Below are 21,642 nucleotides of genomic sequence, written 5' to 3' on the forward strand. Positions count from 1 at the left end.
CCTTGATGTGTGTGTGGTAGAATGAGTGACTCGGGAGCTCTGAGCCTGAGAAGCTAGAAGGGAAATGCTTGTCTTCTGCAATAGGCTTCAGACAGGGGCATGCTCTCCTGGCCAGAGCTTCCCTCCACTGCAAGGTTACCCATCTTCTAAGCCAGCCCTGGCCCAGTAGTTATCAAGGCTCCATCAGGAGCAGCAGATCCTTCCAGCTGTAGACTGACTGACAATGGGGAAGTGGCCACACAGTGAGACAGGATGTACTCCACCCAGCCAGCCTCAACATCATTCCATTCTTCCACCTGCCCTCTCTTTCTCTGTCTTCTCGGGCCTTCAAATCTTAATCCTCTGTGTCTGGTGAATAAGGAAATGAATGTTTAGAAGATGCTTGGTATACAGCAGGTACTCAATAAATATTGGTGGGATGAGTAAATGAATGAATGAAAACAAGACTGAAGGAAGAGACAGGCTTTCTGATGCGTGTCTATTTATTGGCAAAGGGTCCTATAAGCCATGACCACTCCCTGTCCACCCTCTTCCCTGTGAAAATAAATTCTGTCCTTCCCACTTGCTGCTTTATCTGCTTGCTTTGTTGGTCCAGGGAACATGTGTCATCCCAAGACTTGTCCCAGCATGCCCTATGCATCCCAGGAAGCAGGGAGGCAGAAGGGTGGTTTTTATAGGCCCTCAGACTTCCACTAAGAACTGAGCACAATTTGTTTGTCAGTGAGGGGTGGCAGCAGTATTGGAAGCAGCAGCATGGGGTATATGGTGGGGTGCTGCCCCTGAGCTGGGGTTCTAGTTAGCTGAGTCCACTCCCAAGTGAGCACTGAGCGAGCTTCTTCTGAGGGAGATGTCTGGGAGGCCCACCACCCAGGCTCTGTGTGGTCAGAGCGGGCAGGCACGGCAAGCCCCATAGCCACCAAGCTGAGTGAGCCAGGCACCAGAAGAGGTGGGCTCTTTCCTATGGAAGCTGGTGAGCTCCCCACCACCACTTCCAGGTCTCCTTCATATAGATACCCAGTCTAGGTGACATGGAAGGATGTCACAGTGAATAGTGGGGGCTCTGCTGGAGGCAGGGACACCCCCAAAGCAGAGGCACAATGTGGTGGTTGGAGGAACTGGGGCTCATGTCACCTATAGTGCGGAGGGGCTGGGCACAGCCCAACCTGCATTTGCCTTCTCCTAGTCCCAGAACAAACAGCCTCACCAGGCCTGCTGCCTCAGACCCCGGGGCCAGATGACCATTTCTCCCCCACCCAGGTCTACCACACCTCACACAGCTGCCCTGGGTTCATGGGGGAGCCGACAGGGCAGCCGAAGTGCCGCAGGAAGTCACGGGAGTTGGAGAGAGAGCCCAACACGCGGAAGCGGGCAGGGCTGTGGGGGTCGGTCACCAGCCCCTCGTGAGAGCTCTCTGGTGTGCGGACCGAGCACCACACCTGTGGGCCAGGACAGACACGGGGACATATGGTGTCCAGTGTGGGGTAGGAACACAGACTCCGCTTCAGCAGAGCCATCCCAAGGGTACAAACCACCACTACCCCAGGCCCCAGCTCAGGAGGGTTCTAGTCCTGCTTTCTCCAGGCCTCAGGGAGACTGGAGACGACTTTGTCAGCATCTCCACCCTCCTACATTTCTTGAAGTCCTTTCAAAGCTGTTCTGGACACTGGGTTGCCAGGATGGGCATGAGTTAGGGGGAAAAGCAGAACCCCCAGAGACTGCCTGGAATGGCGTAACATACCTAGAGTGGACCTGCCTCAACTCTAGCTTTGTCATTTCCTTTATCCTAGGTGGCTCTTCGGGGAAGCTTTGTCTCCCCAAGCTTTAGTTTCCTTCACCATAGCTAACTCACCGGAATATTGTGAGGATCAAATGCCCTCTCCTCATCCCTCCCTATTCAAAGCAGGGCAATCCTGTCCTTTCAGATCTGTGGAATCTTATTGAAGATTTATCCCTCCTCAGGCCTCCTCAGGCTGCTTCTGTGGGCCCCAGCTGAGAAGATCTGGGCATGAGGACTTCCCACCCCAACTTCAGCCCATTTCTCAACCCCTTTCCTACATGGCCCAGACTTCTTCCTACATCACACGTAGGAGACAGTGGGAAACAAGGGCAGATCCCAGGCCTCCTGGGAGGGCAATACCTGGGCAAATCCCACAAAGAAGAGCTGGTGGTTGGTGAGCCCCACGGCTGGTAGCTGCTGTTCCTCCCCGTGCTTTCTCAGCCACGCTTTGTAAGCCTGGGGCCGGGCACAGTGGGCAGCAAGTTCATCAGGGCCTGCCCACCTCCACCCAGTGCCCTTCCCACCATGTGGGTGGGACTCAGCCACTGGAGGGCCAGCAAAGCCACTCACATTATAGGCAGCCTTAAGCCCCCCGTTGTCAGCGATGTTCTCCCCCAATGTCTGGCGGCCGTTGAGCCTCTCGCCGTTGACCTGGTATTGACTGTACTGCTCCTCCATGCAGGCTGTGTGGTTCCGGAAGGCCGCCAGGGACTCATTCTGCCACCAAGGCCGCAGGTTCCCTTCCTTGTCATACTCACGTCCTGGGAAGAACTCACCTTTGCATCCCACCAAGACAGAACTCACCCCTTTTTGACAGGTGAGCCCCAGCAACCCTAGTCCACAGATGCAAGAGACCATTGGACCTGGGCCCTAATACCCCAAAGCTTGCAGGAGCCACCAGAGATTCTAGGTGTGCAGGAGAACTCCATGGGCTCCTACCTTGGTCATCAAAGGCATGTGTCAACTCATGGCCCATCACCACACCGATGCCACCAAAGTTCAGGGCCCTGGTGAATACAGAATACTAATGAGGGCCGGACAGGGAAACCTGAGACTCCCACCTCCAGCCCTGTTCCCAGCTTGCCCACACGGCAGGCCCCAGCACCCAGCTCCTACTGTCTCAGATATACTTGGGGTGGTTGCGAGCATAGAAGGGGGCCTGTAGGATGCCAGCAGGGAAGACAATCTCATTCTTGGTTGGAAGATAGTAGGCATTCACTGTCTGGGGGGTCATGCTCCACCTGGGGGAGAGGCAGGCTGAGGCTGAAATGATCCTGATCCTTGATGCCCCTCCCAGCCCAGCAGCCCTGACCTACCTCGTGCAAGGTCTGGCACTTCTGGTCCAGGATCAGTCTTGCTACCCCCACCCCCACTAGCTCTGGATACCTCCCACCACCTCTCCTACTGTCCCAAGTGCCGTGGTTCCCATTCTCACTGGTCCCGGCTGGGAGGCTTGCGGAGCTGGTCAGCCATAACCTTAGCAGAGAGGTTGTACAAATTCAGCATGTTCTGGAAGAAGGAGTCTTCAGAGACTTCATACTATGGGAATGGTGCAAAGGGAAAAGCACACAAAAGGACATGTAGGAGCACATGATAAATAGATCCCGGTGGCACTATGGTTGGGCATTAGGCGGTTAACTACAAGGTCGGTGGGTCAAGCCCACCAGCCACTCCTCAGGAGAAAGAAGAGGCTGTCTGCCCCTATATTTACAATCTATGAAACTTGATGGCAGTAGATTTTTTGGTCACCAACTAGTAACTCTCTGAGCCTGGTTTTCCTCAAGTATAAAATGGGAGTAAAATATCTTCTTCATAGTATTATTGTAATGATTAAATAATGTCATATATGTGGAATACTAAACAATAAACTGCCAATATTTAAAGAGCATTTATGTTGCATGTGATATAGATTTTTTATACACCGCCTCCTTTCATTCTTACAACTACACTGTGAGGTAGGTACTAAATTGTTGTTATTGTTGTTAAGTGCCATCAAGTTGGTTCAGACTCATAGCGACCCTGTATAGGGTTTCCGAGGAGTGGCTGATGGGTTTGAACTGCTGACCTTGTGGTTAGCAACCCAGTGCTTATCCTACAGTGCCACACCAGAATTCCAGCTACTAATTGTTGTTGTTGTTGTTAAGTGCCTTCTAGTCAGTTCTGACTCACAGAGACCCTGCATAGGGTTTCCAAGGAGTAGCTGGTGAGTTTGAACTGCCAACCTTGTGGTTCAAATCGATCTTGCAGTCCAGTGCTTCATATCACAGTCCCACACCAGGTACTAATAGGATCCCCATTTTATAGATCAAGAAACTGAGGTTCCATGAGGTTATAAAATCTATCTAAGGTTATATAGCTATTTAAGGAGCCCTGGTAGCATAGTGAGTTATGAATTGGGCTACTAACCTCAAGGTCACAGCTTGAATCCACCAACAGCTCTTCAGGAGAAAGGTAAGGCTCTCCACTTTCATAAAGATTTATAGCCTTGAAAACCCTATACAAGGTTGCTATGAATCAGAACCTAATCAACAGCCATGAGTCCTGTTGATGTAGTGATTAAAGTGCTCAGTTGCTAATCCCAAATCGGTGGTTTGAACCCACCAACTCTAGCTGCTGTAAAGATTTACAGCCTTTAGAAATCCTGATGTAGTTCTACTCTGTCCTATAGGGTGTCTGTGAGTCAAAATTGACTCAGTAGCAGTGTTTTTTTTGTTGTTGTTTTTCCTTTTTTTTTTGGAGGGGGGTTGACCTGCATTCTGGAATAGAGTTAGCACTTAAGAACCAATAGGTTATCAGGACTGACTGATTGCGAGGGTTGGAAATTTAAAAGTTCTCAGCGCTTGGACTCCAATTTCTGAGCCCAGATCTACTGTCAGGGATGCTGTTCCCTACAGGCTAAAGTTCAATACTAGGGAATAGAGGTACTCACCCCGTCATAAATATCATCCAGCTCTTTGGGTTCCAGGATGAAGTCCGGGAAGCCAATCATGTCATAGATAGCATCTGCCTGAAGAGAGCAAGTTAAGTGGTTACCCTCTTCAGGAGTTCCTGGTTGGTACAAATGATTAACATGCTCAGCTGCTAACCGAGAGGGTGGAGATTCCAGCACACACAGAGGCAACTTGGAAAATGATCTATTTCCGAAAAAATAAGCCAATGAAATCCCAACGGATATGCACCCCAATATTCATAGCAGCACTATTTACAATAGCAAAAAGATGGAGACAGCCTAAGTGTCCATCAACTGAAGAATGGATAAACAAACTGTGGTACATACACACAATGGAATATTATGCTACCTTGAAAAATAACAAGGAAGCTGCAAGCCACCACATAACATGGATGGACCTTGAGGACATTATGTTGAATGAAATTAGTCACAAAAGGAGAAATACCACATAGGACCACTACTGTAAAAGACTAAGAAAAAGAACCCATAGTAAAGGGGGGTGGGATTCTTTGCTAGTTACCTGGATGTGGAGGGGATGGGTCGAGGGGAGGGAGGGGAAGGTGGAGCACAGGGTAGGGAATAGACAATAGTTTGGGTGCTAGGGAGGGGGCAATACATAAGAAAGGGGACGGGAATGGAAGAACAAAGCGGATGGGGAAACAATTAGCCAGGTTTGCATGGGAAGTGGGACAGAGGTAAATAATGATGTATGCACAACCTTGGAACAACAGGGCTCTGGGATACAGGGATTGAGACATGGTTGGAATGGGGAAAAGGGGGGAAATAATGTTAAGATGCTTGACTGTCTTTTGAATCTTGGTTTCCCTGGCATACTATTATAAAATAGGCACTTGAGGGGGAGAGAAAAAAATAGTCAGAAATATCACCATAGAAAGCTTGTAAGTTTGTCTTCTGCCTATAACTGATTGAAATACTTAAAATGGGGCTACAAAGTGCCCAGTGAAGGAGGCTTCCTGCGGAGCCTCCGCATTACAGAAGACCATAGGTGGAATCCTGAACAGCATCCAGAATCTTCATAGGTGGGAAATTTCTACTTGAAAAAGACAAAAAGACCAGCCTGGAGTGGCCAGAAGAACAGAAGGTACTTTTTGAAAGAAAGACTGACAGGAAAGCAATATAAGCAGTCTGACTGATTACTACAAGAACAAGCAAGTTGCTTGTCCAGGAGACATCAAGGCAAGTGGTCGGGTCCCCTCAGTGCAAACCCCTTCCAAGACTAAGACTCATTGGGAATACATGCTCTGATTGGTGACGACGTTCATCACCGATAAGGGGAACTGAGGGAAAAACAGCAATGAAACTGTAAGCTAAGCCTTACAACATTCAATAGACTCCTCTGAACCCAGGTGGAGACTGGTTGGCCAGCAGTGTGGCAAGACTTGGGGACTCTTGGGCCCAGAGTCAGTGACCTAGCCACAGAGGACTAGAGTGGAGAGTGAAGCGTCCAGCTGATAAGAAGAGAGGGCAGATGCACAAGAACACCCACACTTGCAGATAATACCCACTTGACCTGGCTTCAATGACTTGATGATCAGAGCTCAACTAGAAGAAAGAAGAGGATAAAGAGTAATCTGATACAATTTGATAAACTTGGCTTACACCTATGGATGCAGTAACTCAAAAGACAGAACAAATCTTTACAGCGATGATCATCCCCACCCCCTCCATACACAGAGTAGACAGGGCTGGGCAACTTGGACATTGGCTACCCAAAATGGAGAGCTACAAAGGCAAGAAGTGACTGGCTTACAAGCTTTCAAGAGGGAGCCTAGATCTAGAGGGCATGGAGGAAAGTAGAATCTCCACTGAGTAGTATCCAATATGTCTGGGCGGGACTGATGAAAGGAGACGCAGATAGGTCTCTTGTGATATAATAATGAATAATTGTTCAAAACTACCAGCTGTTCCACGGGAGAAAGATGAGGCTTTCTGCTCCTGTAAAGATTTACAGTCTCGGAAACCCTGTACAGGGTCGCTATGAGTCGGAACCGACTCCACTGCACATCACAACAACAATTGTTATCAGGACTGATTGCGAGGGTTGGAAATGTAAAAGTAGACATTTTGTAGCAAAAGGAGGAACGATGGATTTTGCAGTCTAGGAGCAGAGGTCCTTGGGACCACCAAGGGAGAAGAGCGGAGAGGGGGACCCTACCCAGAGAAGCAGTGACGCCAGAGATGGAAGCAAAGACGATGACATGGAAAGATGGAGCAGCTGGGAACTCTAGACTCAGAAAGGGAGAGGGGCTATGTGCTGATGACCAGGGCCTTTGTTTGGTTGATGATGTATGGAGGTGATTGTAACCATGGCAATGAAACGATATATGATGAATAAATGTAAAGCTAATGTTCTCCCATGTAAAATATCACATAATTCACGATAAAACATTAAAAAAACAAACAAACCCAAGTAGAGCACAGTTCTACTTTGACACACATGGTGTCATCACGGATTGGTATTAGTTCCAAGGCAAAGGGTTAACTGGTTAAGTTGCATTAAAACTATCCTTCATGACCACCTCAAGATGGCGCCCCAACCCTAGTCACAGCTCACTTTCTCTTTGGCTGCCAGGCGCGTCTTCTCATCCATCCACACCAGCTGTTCCAGGGCCTCCTCAAAGGCTGTACGGATCTCACTGATCATCCCCTCAGCCTGGGAGGGTGAAGGCACAAATCAATCTCCTTCCTGCACATCATTCTTCCAGTCCTCTGCCCAGCACCCTTACCGCATCCCTTCAGGGGAGCACGTGATAGTGCCCGGATTCATGAGATAAGGCCAAGCTGGGGGGATGGAGAGGAAACTCCATTTGTGAAGGTAGTAGATGGCTTTTTAAAAAAATATAATGAATTAAAGTTTTAGTTGACAATGTTGTTATTAAATGTCATGGAGTCAATTCCAACTCATAGAGAGGGTTTCCAAGGAGCGGCTGATGGCTTTGAATCACTGACCTTGCGGTTAGCAGTTCAGTGTTTATCTTACAGAGCCATACCAGGACTCCAAGTTAACTAAATTAATTTAATTTGAATATAGTGTATTGATTCTTATATGATTATAAAAGGAAGGCATTAATAGTAGAAACCTTAACAATTTGGTAAGAGCTGTGAAATAGACGTCATTTATAATCCATTTTAAAGATAACTTCTTTTTAACATTTTGCTTCCCTACTTCTAGTGTTTTCTTTGCAGATAAATGTAATATAGAATTCTGTTGTACACCATGTATTTTTTTTGCAACCTTCCCCCCGATTTAAAAATATATCATCAGCTTTAAGGCTGTCTCATAAATCCATTCTAATCATTATTCATTTTTCTATCCCGCTATGAGTGGACACATAAATTGTTTTCATTTTTCCCTATTATAAATAACACTGCCACAAGCATCTTTGTAGCTAATACTTTAAATTACCAACTCCCAATAGATAAATATTTTTCTAGTTATACAGGTAACATAAACTCATTGTAGAAAATTTGCATGATACAGAAAACTTTAAAGGACAAAGAAATTCTTCATACTCTCACCACCCAAAGCAACCACTTTTGATTTGTTTAGGAACTTCCTACCATTCTCTTCTTCTTATGTACACACATCAATTAACAGTGAATTTTAAAATAAAACAAGGGGTACTTTGGAAGAAACTTGGAGACTCACAATTTCCTTGCTTTGCCGGTCAAATGTGGCCTTCACAAATAAGGAACCCAGAGCAAAGCCAAGGGCGTCATCTGTGTTGGAGATGCAGGTCTGCCACCTCGGCATGCAGGACTATCAGGGACAAAAAACCAGTCTTCCCAGAGCTGCCTCTGTCCTCCAGTTTGAGGGCCTTCCTGTTTCTGGGGCTAGCCCTCCTCAGCTCTGGGTTTGGGGTGCCATCTTTCCCTCAGACACAGGGCAAAAGGAAGAACAATATCTCAGTGTGCTACCTCAGCAGCACAACCTCAGGAGGAACCAATGTGCTAACTCACTCTTAGCATTCTTCTCCTCTGAAGTTTCTAAGAGTGCCAACGGGCTCTAGACATTTCTTTGCTTCTTTCCATATCTCAGACTTATATCTAGATCTCCACACCTTGGAGTCATCCCAACTTGCTCCATCCCTAAACCCCACATTTAATCCACCACCAATTTCTACATGGTGTTATGCTCGTCTCTTCTGTCCACCCCATTGCCACCACTCTGCCCTAGAACACTATCATCTTTTGCCTCCCACTAGACACCCTGACTCCTTTCTCGGGTCTCCCATTCTCCTCCACTTGGCTGCAAGAGAGATTATTTAATATACAAACCTAACCACATTATTCCTCTACTTAAAGTCATCTCCTGGCTCCCCATGCGTGAAAGGCCAGACTTCCTAGCACAGCATTCTGGCCCCTTCCTGGACTGTCTTATGCCCACTCACCAACTTCAGCTTCTTTGCTAGCCTGTGCTCAAGCTCAGACAGAATACAAGCAAACCCATCATGCTCTGTCTAACCGCTAGGAATTTGCACATGCTGTTCCTTCTGCTTGGAATGCCCTTTTCTCCTGGGTTCTTGGTGAGCTTATTTATCAAATGTCACTTCCTCAGAGAACCCTTTTCTGTGTTATTCCCACCTCTGTCCTGTGGCACAAAGATCTTTCATTTATTATGACTACTGCCATCCTAGAATGTAGTGTATTTGTTTATACGTCCACTTCCCCCAGTTCACTGGAGCATCTTAAAACTAAGGAACTGCACGGATTCATCATCTTCTTCCTTAGCATCATCCATGCTGACTGCTGATACATACCATGCACTGGGTAGGTACTTCACTTACATCAGCCCACTGATTTAATTCTCATGACAATCCTGCAAGGCAGTCTTGTTTTACAGACCAGGAATGCAGAGTCAAGAGAGGCTGGGTAATATGCTCAAGGTTCCATAGACTAAAAAAAATGGAGGATCTGGGACTGGAACCCAAGTCAGCTTCCAAATGCTCCATACACCATGGGGCAAAAGGGCATGAAGCATCAGCTAGGCTGGATCAGAAGGTACGGCAGAGTCAGAAAGCCCACCTGCTTTGTTCCATAAAGGGTCTCCAGCAGCTTCTCTTGTGCAGACTCAAAGCGCCGGTCCAGGCTTGAGGTTGTTTTCTGCACCAGGTTCCAGATTAGGTAATTGTTCAGGACACTGGCATTCAGAGTAGAACGTAAAGAAGGGGCAGTCCCAGGAACATGTGTGGGAGCTGTCCCAGAACCCCTCTCTCTAACCCTTGGACTACACCTGCCTGCAGAAGTTAGCTTGGAACAAAGTGTGGGAAATGAGCAGGTGCCCTGAAACCTCACTCTAGGGACAGTAGCCTGCAGGCATTCTGTTTGGATGTTGAGAAGACCCTGTGCCCTAACCAAATGCGCCCTATGTTCTGTCCCTGCCCAGGACCTCCACCGAGGCCTGAGCCATACCCTCTGCAGCTTGGGCTCCCCCTCACCTCGGTTCTGTGTGGTTGATGAGCTCTGACACTTGCTGCAAATAATCCATCCCATACACCACCACAGGCTCCGAGTCACTGAGTTCCAGTGGTGACAGCAAGAAAGACAGGAACTCTAGCCAGTTCATGGAAGGCGCCAGGACCTAGGAGAAAAAAAATCTCAAGCCTCCTTGCCTTCAGCCAGACTTCCAGCAGACCCTTCCCCCACTGGTACACTAAAGCCTAAGAGCCCTTCCCATTGCCATGGCAACATCTACTGGCTGCTTGGTGACCCCTTCAGGCAATAAACCCTTTTCCAGGCCTGAGCACCCCTCAATTTGGAAGCCCAACTATTTTCTATGTGTAAACAGGTGGAAAACTATTCAGCGGCTGGGGGGGTGGGGAGGGAGGAGGGGAGGAACGAAGGAAGGGACGGACAGAGGAGGGGATGACACATATTCAAATATTTTCAGGAGTTGATAAAATGCCCTCGCCTGAGGGCCTCAGGGTACCTGCATACTTGGCCCCTCTCCCAGGGTCCCACCCCCAACTTCTCCATAATCAAACAACAGAAGGGGTGATGTCTGACACAGTAACAACTTTTCAGGAGTCTGCTCCAGAACCTATTTTAGATTGTTCTGTGGGCATCTTGTACAAGCTATGATAAAATCATCCCTCTATACATCCCTAAGCAACAGGAAAGGGAGCAAAGAATCCATCAGTGACAAGCGCCTAAAGTGATGACTGCAGTGCATCTGGGCAGCTCTGTAAAACAAGGCAGTGAGGAAAGGCTTGGCTGACTCAGGTAGGTGACCTGAAAGGAAGCTGGGCTGTTGGTGCCAGGGGCTGGCCCTCCCCAGCTCTCTCTGGTCCCCTGACTGCCTCACCTGCAGCTCAGCGATGCTCATCTTATGATAGATCTTCTCCTCGTCACGGCGCTGGTCCTGGGGTACGGTGATGTTGGCTAATTGTATCTCCAGCTCCAGCACTTGTTGCATCTGTTCCCGCGTGGAGGCTGACTGTCCACCCAGCAGCACCCCTAGCTCCTCCATATAGTTCAGGTAGGCGGTGAGCACCTGCCAATGCCCAGAGTAACCCTCAGAGCTCACCAGGACTGGCCACTGCCTCCATTCATCATCTCTTTGCTGACTGTCCTTTTACAGGCCTTCTTAGACCACCCTGGTTCATTTCTGTCATTTGTTTATCATCTATTTCCCCAAGGAGACGGTAAATTTCAGGAGAGCAGGGACCGTGTCTGGCGTGTTCACCATTGTATCCCTAGGGCCTGCAGCAGTACCTAAGCCAGAATTTAAAATCAAACATTGAGTTGATTCTGACTCATGGTGAGCCGATATGTTGCACAGTAGATTTTCATGGCTGTTACCATGAAACAGATACCCAGGCCTTTCTTCGTGATGCCTCTGTGTTAGTTTGAACTGCCAACCTTTTAGTTACTAGTCACGCACTTAACTGTTTGCACCACCCATGAAGAGATACTCTGAAAATATTTGTCCATTGGGTGGGTCTGCTTCCCATACTCTGCCTTCCCGTTTCCTAGAGCCCTTCTAGTTTTCCCAGATCCTTGGTGGCTGGAGTATCACTTGGCATCACTGAATTATACATGAAGAAATAGTTACATTGGCTATGTTCTGCTGTATATATTTTCAACAACAAAAATAAAATACATTACTTTAAAAAATTGCAAGGATCTTATCTTCCTTTTCCTTTCCCTACTTTCGCCACCCATGCTTTCACCTCTCTCAAGAATTTGTCCAGGTGTCTAGGGAGACGCCCACCTCTCATGTCCCAGGCGCCTGCCAGGCTCCTCCTCGCTCCACAACTGCATGCAGTTTTCACAGCTGTCTGCTGACCTCTCTACATGGATAGCACCCAGGTCCCTCAAACTCCAGTGTCTAAAGAGAGGCCCCCTCTCCTTGCCTGACAGCCACATTCAGGAACCCTAGCTGGCATCCCTCCCGAACACTTGTGAGGTAGATATTATGACCCCCATTATTCAGGTGAGAAAGCTCTGCCTCAGAGAGGTTCATCAAATTTACACCAATTTGATGGAACTCCAGGCCCAACTCCAAAGTCTGCCCTTTTCCTGTATCATCACATTGGCTTCTTTCTCTCAATGTGCCCTCACACTGGGCCTTCCCACGGACTCCCCGATCTTCTAAGGAAAACTTTTTACCACTGTCCTCTCACTCAGGCCTACAGCCTCCACCATCTTTGCTTCCTCCCTTCCTCCTTCTCTCCCCCTCTTATATCATCCTGCCATCAACAACTAGTGGCTTTGCCTTGACTAGTCTCTTGCATTATCCCTGTTCTTACACCCCCTCTGCTTCTTCCCCAACACTTGGAGTACTGCAGAAACTCTTAAATCATCTCCAGACTCCCTCTCTTGTATCTACTCCCCCATCCCAATCAATCCAGCATCACTGGGTTGCTCTTTCCATGCTCTGGAGTGTATGATGGTTCCCTGAGACCAGCAGAACTAATTCCTTAGTGTAACATTTTAAGTCTTCTCCATAAATAGTTCCTACCCACCTTTATGGAGTCCTGGGGTGGTGCTGTGGGTTAATGTGCTGGGCTGCAAGGTCAGAGGTTCAAGCTCACCAGCCGCTCCTCGGAAACCCCATACAGGGTAGCTATGAGTCAGTGCTGACTTGACGGCACTTAACAACAACAATAATCCACCTTTATAGCCTCCTGTCTACTTTGAGCTATTTTGCCAAATTGGACCCCTTCCCATAGCCCAAACACACCTTAGCTTTTCCCTTCTCTACACTTTTATTTAAACTCTTCTCTCTACCCAGTATGCTCTCACCTACTCTTACATATTCTCCCAGGATGAAATCAAATGCAATTCTGAGAAAGTCTCCTCTGAGTCTCGTCTTCTGAGTGCTAGAGAAACCTCTTTTGCACCATACCCTGTGCTATTTCAGTCCATATATCCATCTACACTGAACTCTTCCTTTGGCCAGGGTTCTAAAACTTACATCTTAGAATTCCCTCCCTGCACCTGGCACAGGGGAAAACCAGTAATCAACTGCTATTGAGTCTATCTAACTCGGGTTGACCCTATGCGTGTCAGGCCAGAATTGTGTTCCAGAGGGTTTTCAATGACTGGGATCTTTTGGAAATAAATTGGCAGGCTTGTCTCATAAGACGCCTCTGAGTGAGTTCAAACTGCTAACCATTGGTTAGTAATTGAGGACTAAACTCTTTATACCAACTAGGCTATGTGATAAAAACCCCACTGCTATCAAGTTGATTCGGACTCATAGCAACTTCATAGGACAGAGTAGAATTGCCTGACAGGCTTCTTAGACAGTAAATCTTTAAAGGAACAGATAGCCTCACCTTTTTCCCTCAGAAAGGCCGGTGGGTTTGCTAACTTTGCAGTTAGCAAACTAATGCTTAACCTACTGCACCACCATGGCTCCTTAAGCACATGGTTGTTACTGTTGTTAAGTGCCTTCAAGTTGGTTCCAACTTCTGCAACCCTGTATAAGCTAGTGGGCTTGAATCACCGACCTTGTACTTAGCAGTCCAGTGCTTATCCTACAGCACCACACCAGGTAGGTGACCATACAATGTTGTCTGAATGAATAAAAGGAAGAAAGGGAGAGAGAAGAGGAGGGAAGGCCAGTTGGCTCACCCTCCCCGGTTTGACTCTGCCAAAAGGAAAAGAGTCAAGAAAGGGAGAAGGGAGAACTCTGAGGACATTCCTTACTTTCTCATTGGCAGTCTTGTTTAGATAGTAATCTCGAGAGGGCAGAAAGAGCCCAGACTGATCCACCTGCAAAAGGAATAAAAGGTGATGAAACTGTCTCCAAATTTGGACTCTTATGCGGGGAGACCCAGCCCAGCCCACTATCACAGGAGAGGGGTATCATCCCAGTACCTGAATAACATTGCTGTTGGAGCTCTTGGAGTCGGCACTGATATAGACAGTAAAGAAGGGAGTGGCTCTGTAGGTTCCTGCCACTGACTTCAGCACATCCATGAAGTTGCCTTTGTCCCAGGGCCCCGTAATGTTCCACCCACCAATCTGAAGAGAGACCATAGTGGAACCTATGGCACAGGGTCCCCCAAACTTCCCTGGGCTACAGCATCTCCTGAGGCCTCTCCTGCTCCCCTGCCCACAGACTTACCTTTTCAATGAGGTCTCGCAGTGGCTGAGCGCCCAGCTCCTCAATGCGTTCCACATGCAGGCAGGACAGGTAGAAGCGCTGAGTCTTCCGTTCAGCTTCACTGCTCGAGTTGAAGGTAGTGTTTTCTGTGGGGTAGAATACAGGGTCCAGGTGCCATTAGCTGAACTGCTTATGGGGAATCTCTGACCTATTGTCCTTCTTCTTGCTTTTTCGGTAAGCAGTTCCCTGGACATAGATCTAAAAAGAATGTCTGAAAGACCAGTCATGGCTTCCTCTCCCCTATCCATGGAACTCTCTCTCCTTGGTACCTGCCACACCTGGACAATGTGTGGCAGGAGCTGGGCGCTCAAAGCACTGCGAGACCTCATTGACAAGGTAAGTCTGTGGGCACGGGAGCAGGAGAGGCCTCAGGAGAGTACCAAAAGGTGCCCCCTTTTAATACTCTCCAAAAAAACCCATTTCTGCTGCTCAGAAGCCCCTACTCTGTGATCCCCTACCTCAGGCATCCTAATCATCTATTTTTCATTAATTCTTGAGAGTTACTGTGTACACAGTTCCAGGCCCTGTGGCATGTACCTGCCACAATACCATCTGACAGGCCTACTCACCCAGCAGGTGCTTCAGTATGGCCTGGTTCTGGTCCCAGAGACTGTTGAAGGTGTTCCAGCGAGAACGCCCATCTGGCAGGGGGTTTTTCTGAATCCAGCCCCCACAGGAGAACTGGTAAAAGTCTTCACAGGGGCTTACTCCACGGTCCAAGGACTCCAAGATTTTTCCAGCCACTCGAATGCAGGCTTCTGTGAGGCAGGTGCTGTGGGATGGGTCTGTGGCAGGGGACATGGCCAGGGGGTAGGGGATTGTTGGTCAGTCTAGGAGAGGTAACCACTTTGGGAGGGGCCATGACAGCAGAAAGGTTATGAGAAGCTAGCAAAGCCAGAGTTAGGAATCTGTGGGAAAGCCCGACTTTATGTGATAAAATCTAAGAGGTCCTTCAGCCCTCAGAGCTCCCAGGCTGTGGGGCTGGTGACAGGTTTGGGACCACCTACCTCTGTGATACTGGACCCCCAGGGCCACAAGGCAGCCTAGAAGCAGTGCAGCCAGCAACAGAGAGACACCTGCCAAGATCAGCTCAATCTGTGTGTGTGAGCCTAAGACATGTCTTGTTCCTTTCCGGAAGCCCACCTGGCGAGTAAAGGGTGACAGAGAGACAGAGGAAGAGAGCACTGGGGATCCCAGACCCCAGAGTTCCCCCACAGGGTGAAAGTACAGTTAGTTTCCACAGCAGGGGGGAGCAAAAAACACTAATGGGGTTAACATCTGACTCGGGGCAATGAGACAGGCCTGGTTTATGCAACGTCATAGTTTAGGATGGCTTCACCATAATCCTAGCGCAGAGGCCAGAGATGGGGCAGAGATGGGGACAGATGCCCCTATGGGGCAGTTCATCTCTTGAAAGTGCCAGGTGTCTTGCGGGGGTGGGGGCCTGGTGATATAGGGGGAACCCTTTGCCCACCTCCAAGGCATCCGGAGAGACGCCGTCCTCTATGGGGGTCTCGGGTGCATCTTCATCCTGAAGCGTGGCCCGTTTGTATTCCACCATCTGCCAGAGTCCGGAGAGTCAGCCGAGGTCAGGCGGAGAGGGGGCTGTTTGTCCATCACCCTGCACCAATGCTTGGCCTGCAGGGCCTCCAGTGCTGCAGTCAGCGCCCCATCCCACTTGACCTGGAGTGGGGCGGGGGACCCTCCGACTCTGATCTCGGCCCCCACTCCAAGTACGCAGCTCCATCTCTCCGCGCCTCCCTCCCGATGCCGCCGCTTTCTCACTATCTGCCCGCTCTACCTCGCCCCCCTTCACCATCCTGGTTCTCACCCCTGGGGCCCGGGCCCCCACTCACATCGCCGCCGCCCCCGCCCAGCTCTTGCAGCGCGACGTTCATGGTGGAGTCGCAGCGGGCGGCGCCCTAGAGTTCAGGGCGGCTGGCCTTCGTCCGGGTCTTTGCCCTGGCCCCACCGCCGCCCGCCATCACAGCCGCTGCCTCAGCCCCTCCTCGGCCGCCGCAGCCCCCGCCTGCCCAAGTCTCTCCTCCCCCCGCGGCGCCGCGCCTGGGGTGGGGGCGGCTGGGGAGGAGGAGGAGCGCCCGCGGTTCCCAGCCATTCGCCCTGAGCCGAGACCTAGCTTCTCAGCTGCAAGCGCCCACCGTCGGCCCTCCTGAGCTGTGCACAACCTGCCGCCCAGCTAGAGCGAGCTGCCCTCCAGAAATGCCAGACCGCCCTCCTTTCTTCGTGGCCAGCAGCCCCCTTCCATAGCATCACTACCCTCAGACAAGCCACTCATAATTGATATTTCTTTAACCCAGGCCCAAACACTTCTAATATTCCTTGGCCCAATTCCCCAAATTGCAGCCTACTTTAAACACCTTTGAGAAATGATGGTCTCCTGAGAAACTTCTTCCCCCAGCAGTCCACAGGCTGCTCATCTACATACAATGTGTGCACACATTGCCATTCAGAGAGCACATAAATGCACGGATAGGCACACACTTCAACATAGAGTCCGCACAGAAGACAGTCACAGAACGTTCACTCTTCGTAGTCACAAGCAGTGTATACAAAGAGCCCCCCTTTCCTCCCCAGAACCAATACACAAAATACAAATCTTTCCGTACCCCACAATACACACACAAACTGCACAGGCCATGTACAGTACACACACACACACACACACACACACGTTAACTCCACTTTTGCTTTTGCTTCAAGACTGCACTTTTACGCTCAGAGATAATTGTCATCGGAGTGTCTCACCAAAGGAGGGTTACAGATGGTGACAAATTGGCAGGGAAAAAAACAGCCATGCACAGATATTTAAAGAAAAGGCATGCTAACACTTCTAACTTGGGGAAAGCAAACCATTTCATTTGGGAGAGTTACAAGAGAAATACACACACACACAAAACCACCAACCAATCTTGAACTGAAAGGCAATAGTAAGGAATTCATGCATCTGCCTTCTGTATTGTCATTCCTTTATCAGGCTTGGGGATGTTGCATTCTGCTGTAATGGAGAGTGTACTTCCTGCTTTTCTCACCCTTCCCAACAGAGCACAAGAATTGGATTTGAGAAGGCTTGTAGTGGTGGTAAGTACATAATCCATTTCTTGATTCCCCTCACCCCCTCAGATATTTTGCTGCAAGTAGTTTTAACATGGAATGCTCCTGTGACTGAGGAAGGATAACTGATGAATGGGCCAGGCTGAGGAACAGTAGATTTGCTTTCATTGACATATTTTCCATCCTAAAGTTGTATGCTCTCAAATGGGAAATGTGACTGCTGTAGGATCAGCAATGGACTTCAAACGACAGGGTCAACAGTTCAAACCTACCAGCTGCTCCTCAAAAACCCTATATAAGGTCACTCTGAGTCGGAACCAACAAAACGGCACTTAACAGCAACAGCAGTGGCGTCCTAGTTAGGATGAAAGGTTCTGGATTCAGCCTCCTGTGCCCAGACTCAGCTTCCGCATTTATATAATGGAAATCAGAATATACTCACTTCAAAGGATTAGTGTGAGGATTAAATGAAATAATTCTTGCTTTAGGACAGTGCTTGAAACACAGCAGGAACGCAATATGTTACCTGTCATTATCCTTATTATTAAAGACATATATGGAACTCTGACGGAAAAAAGGTGACAAAGGGAATCCCACACCTAGCAAAATTGTGCGTCAAATATGATGGCAAAATTAGGACATTTCCAGATAAATAGAAATTGAAAGAATTAGTAAAAACCAGACCAACCTTACAAAAAATACTAAAGGGAGTTCTTTGGACAAAGAATTAACAATTGCAGACAACACCCTGAGATTAGCATACATGACAATATCACCTAGAGTTCAAGCCAGATGTTGTTATTGTTGTTAAGTGCCGTCGAGTCAGTTCTGACCCATAGCGACCCTGTACAGGGTTTCCGAGGGTGTAAATCTTTATGGGAGTAGAAAGCCTCATCTTTCTCCCATGGAGCGGCTGGTAGTTTCGAACCGCTGACCTTAAGGTTTGCAGCCCGATTCGTAACCACTACGCTACCAGAGCTAGATGTAGAAGTATCCAAAGTAAAACAGCTCTACAAGACTGAAAATAGGGAACCAAAGATACCAGTTTACAAAAACAACAACAAAGTAAAAAGAGGGAATAGTATAGTTACAGAACTTCTAAATGATGAGGAAATAATCAATTAAATTTGAAGAGAAATAAATAAATTAAAATAAACCTAACTGAACCCTAAAATTAGACTAAGTCTGACTCCTAGCCCTAGCTCAATCATTAAACCCCTAACCCTAACACTATCCCTAGTCCTAACCATACATAATCTTAACACTACATGAAACCCTAGGCTTGGCCTAGGCTGAACGTTAGTCCTAACCCTAACTACTTACTCCAATCCCACTGTCCCCGCACTCCGCCAACAAACAAGCATAGAACTCCATAGAGGTAGATATGAGAACTGTAAGGCTGGAGGAAGCCTTTTCTGTTTCCCAGATGGTTAGAGTAGCCACATGGGTTTCAGTTGAGTCAGAGGTTCTTTGAGCTAAGAATTGTCACACCAGCTGTGTCCAGGTCTGCAATAGCAAGGCCTTGGGAAATTAACTTGACAAATCTCTGGAGTCCCTATTCACTCTGGTGACAAGGTGGCATCAAAATACTGACCATTTACCCATAGCAGCAAAGCCCATCCTGTCCCAAAGTAAATCTCACCATGACATGGACATGTAAACATAACAAAAATTCTGTATCAAAACTGCCGGTCAGCAGGCTCATTAGAAATAGTCCCGTGGCCAACCACTGCAACACCACACTGGAAATTGAGTTCTGGTAGCATAGTGGCTAGGAATCGGGCTGCTAATCTCAGGGTCAGCAATTCGAAACTACCAGCTGTTCCTCGGGAGAAAGATAAGGATTTCTGCTCCTATAAAGATTTACAGCCTCGGAAACCCTGTACAGGGTCGCTATGAGTCGGAACCGACTCCACGGCACATTACAACAACAACATATAGCACATTACTATGTGCAAGCCACTCTGTTAGGTGCTTTACATCTTTGTTCTATTTACCCTCATGACACTATTATGAAGCTATTTTACAGATGAGGACACTGAGGCATAGAGGCTAAGAGTATCTAGTATGTGGCAGAGCTGTGATTCAAACCCAGGTAATTGGGCAGAGCAGTTTGGTGATATGAATTAAAAGGAGGCCCTGGAGTGGCGCTGTGGGTTAATGCGCCAGACTGCAAGGTCAGTTTGAACTGGAAGGTTGGCAGTTCAAGCTCACCAGCCACTCCTACACAGGGTCTTTATGAGTCTGAGCTGACTCAATGGCACTTAACAACAACATACTTCTTCTTAATGTTAGTTACATCCTTTCTACTCTGAGAAGAGTAAGAGAAAACACATCAGCTTTCAAGCCAGACAGATCTGGTCTCAAATCTGGGTCAAATCTTTGTCTGTTGTATGATCTTTCCCAAGTTACTTAAAACCTAACTTTCTCATCTGTAAAATAGGAACAATAATAACTATCTCAGAGTGTTTAGGTGAGCATAAAATGCAACCACATATTAAATAGCCTGGTACCTAATTTTATAGTGTTCTCAGTTTAATTAAACTTGAGCTTTTCATGACCAAAATAACTTATTGGACTTAATTCCTGCCCACATATCAAGAACTTTATATAAAAGAGGCTTGATAGCTGCTCTATTCTTATTTTTCTGAGTGTATCACCTTCAACTCTGCTTTTCTTGAATTTTTCCTCTCCCTTTTTTTTGCTCTTCCTTTCCTAAAAGAGTAGTATATTTTTGTCTTCCTTTCTCTAAATTGATAGTGAATCGACAGGGAATGGAGGGATCAGACAATGTTTTATATGTTAAATTTACAAGCACAAAGTAATCATGAGGATAAGAAACAACAATGTCCAGTTTTGACAAAAGATAAGAAAATGGACACTTTCATAGACTGTTGGTGATTAGTAAATGGGTACAATCTTTTTTAGGCAATATAAATCAGAAGATACAATAGTGTGTGTACTGTTTCAAATTCTCATAGAATCCAGATGCTCTGGAGCCATTGAAAAACCCTGAAACTATTGCCCTAAGATAATCTTTACATTTTAAACCAAAAATATCCCATGACGTTTTCTTAAAACCGAACAATAGTTTAGCTTACTTAACAAATAATGTCTGCCTTGAGCATTTTGCTGTGTTTTATTTTTTAACTTTTAATTGTGAATTGAGTGAATGTTTACAGAGTAGATCATCAGTTTTACATTCAAATGTAACAGTTTTACATTACAACAAATGACATATTTCCTTTCATTTCAATGGTTGCAATCCCCTCCATGTAACATCAGCCTCCCTGTGATTTTTGTTTCCATTCCACCTTCTTTCCCACCCCTTCTGAATTTTGTCCTTAAGTAAATGCTGTCCTTTTGATCTTGAATGATGATTCCATGGCGTGCATGTCTCACTAATGTTGTTGTCACCTCCCCACCTCCCATCTATATACCTATCTACTGCTTGGCTTAAAATGGAGCTACGAGGGTGAGTTCAGTTCCAGACTTGAATGGTGACCCAAAGCCATAGTCTTCATTAGTTACTCCAGTCTATTTCTGACCAGTAAACCTGGTCTTATTTTATAATTTTGAGTTTTATTTCACATTTTCTCCCACTCTATCCATGACTTTCTAATGTGATCCCTTTCAGGACAGTTGGTAGCAGTAGCTGGACACCATCTAGTTCTTCTGGTCTCAGGGTCATGGAGACTGGTGTTCATGTGCTCCATTAGTCACGCTTCTTCCTCTGCTCAGGAGTAGACTGATAGTATGCTCCTTAGATGACAGCTCGAGTTTTTAAGAGCCCAGTCATTACTCACCAAAGTAGGATGTAGAACATGGTCTTTGTGGAGTATGTTATGTCAGTTGACCATGGTGTCCCCTGAGACTGTAGTCCTGAGCCCATAGGCCCAGCAACTTGTTCACTTAAGGTGTTTGGTAATTTTGCCAAACATAGGAAGTTTCGTAATTTTGCCCCCTGTAAGCATTATGCTGTTTTAAAATCTATCTATATGGGATAAAACTGACAACAACAACTTGGAAGACTAAATAAAAACTTAGGGGGCAGTGAATGTTAATGAAGGAGGAACAATTAGGAAAAGCTGGATGAGAATGGTTGCTCAGTTTGAATGACCTAGTCAACGTCACTGAATTGTACATGGAAAAGTATTGAAGTGGTGCATGTTTCATGTGCATATTCTCGATAACAAGAACAAAAAT

At 47.3% G+C, this 21,642-nt stretch overlaps 1 protein-coding gene across 6 annotated transcripts in view; it reads right to left on the bottom strand.

Annotated features, from left to right (window-relative positions):
- Positions 1–469: 469 nt before the first annotated feature.
- The window catches only part of ECE2 (endothelin converting enzyme 2), a 47,270-nt gene continuing 26,097 nt past the window's right edge, over positions 470–21,642 (bottom strand). Inside the window, exons 1-19 of one of the 6 annotated variants that reach the window (XM_006869788.1) lie at positions 16,221–16,265; positions 15,839–15,925; positions 15,372–15,507; positions 14,934–15,149; positions 14,326–14,450; positions 14,076–14,222; positions 13,905–13,970; positions 11,053–11,241; positions 10,187–10,329; positions 9,774–9,888; positions 8,398–8,508; positions 7,303–7,401; positions 4,707–4,784; positions 3,213–3,316; positions 2,908–3,018; positions 2,717–2,784; positions 2,348–2,538; positions 2,138–2,233; positions 470–1,436 (exon numbers count right to left, since the gene is read on the bottom strand). In XM_006869788.1, coding sequence (XP_006869850.1) covers positions 1,260–1,436; positions 2,138–2,233; positions 2,348–2,538; positions 2,717–2,784; positions 2,908–3,018; positions 3,213–3,316; positions 4,707–4,784; positions 7,303–7,401; positions 8,398–8,508; positions 9,774–9,888; positions 10,187–10,329; positions 11,053–11,241; positions 13,905–13,970; positions 14,076–14,222; positions 14,326–14,450; positions 14,934–15,149; positions 15,372–15,507; positions 15,839–15,925; positions 16,221–16,262 — 2,301 coding nt within the window. In that variant the 5' untranslated portion in view covers positions 16,263–16,265 and the 3' untranslated portion in view covers positions 470–1,259. Of the gene's footprint in view, positions 1,437–2,137; positions 2,234–2,347; positions 2,539–2,716; positions 2,785–2,907; positions 3,019–3,212; positions 3,317–4,706; positions 4,785–7,302; positions 7,402–8,397; positions 8,509–9,773; positions 9,889–10,186; positions 10,330–11,052; positions 11,242–13,904; positions 13,971–14,075; positions 14,223–14,325; positions 14,451–14,933; positions 15,150–15,371; positions 15,508–15,703; positions 15,927–16,220; positions 16,266–21,642 lie in introns of those variants that run through there. The other 5 variants (XM_006869785.1, XM_006869783.1, XM_006869787.1 and 2 more) reach the window with 5 other exon arrangements.

Source organism: Chrysochloris asiatica, unplaced genomic scaffold (genome assembly GCF_000296735.1).
Source record: "Chrysochloris asiatica unplaced genomic scaffold, ChrAsi1.0 scaffold00135, whole genome shotgun sequence".
NCBI lineage: Eukaryota > Metazoa > Chordata > Mammalia > Afrosoricida > Chrysochloridae > Chrysochloris > Chrysochloris asiatica.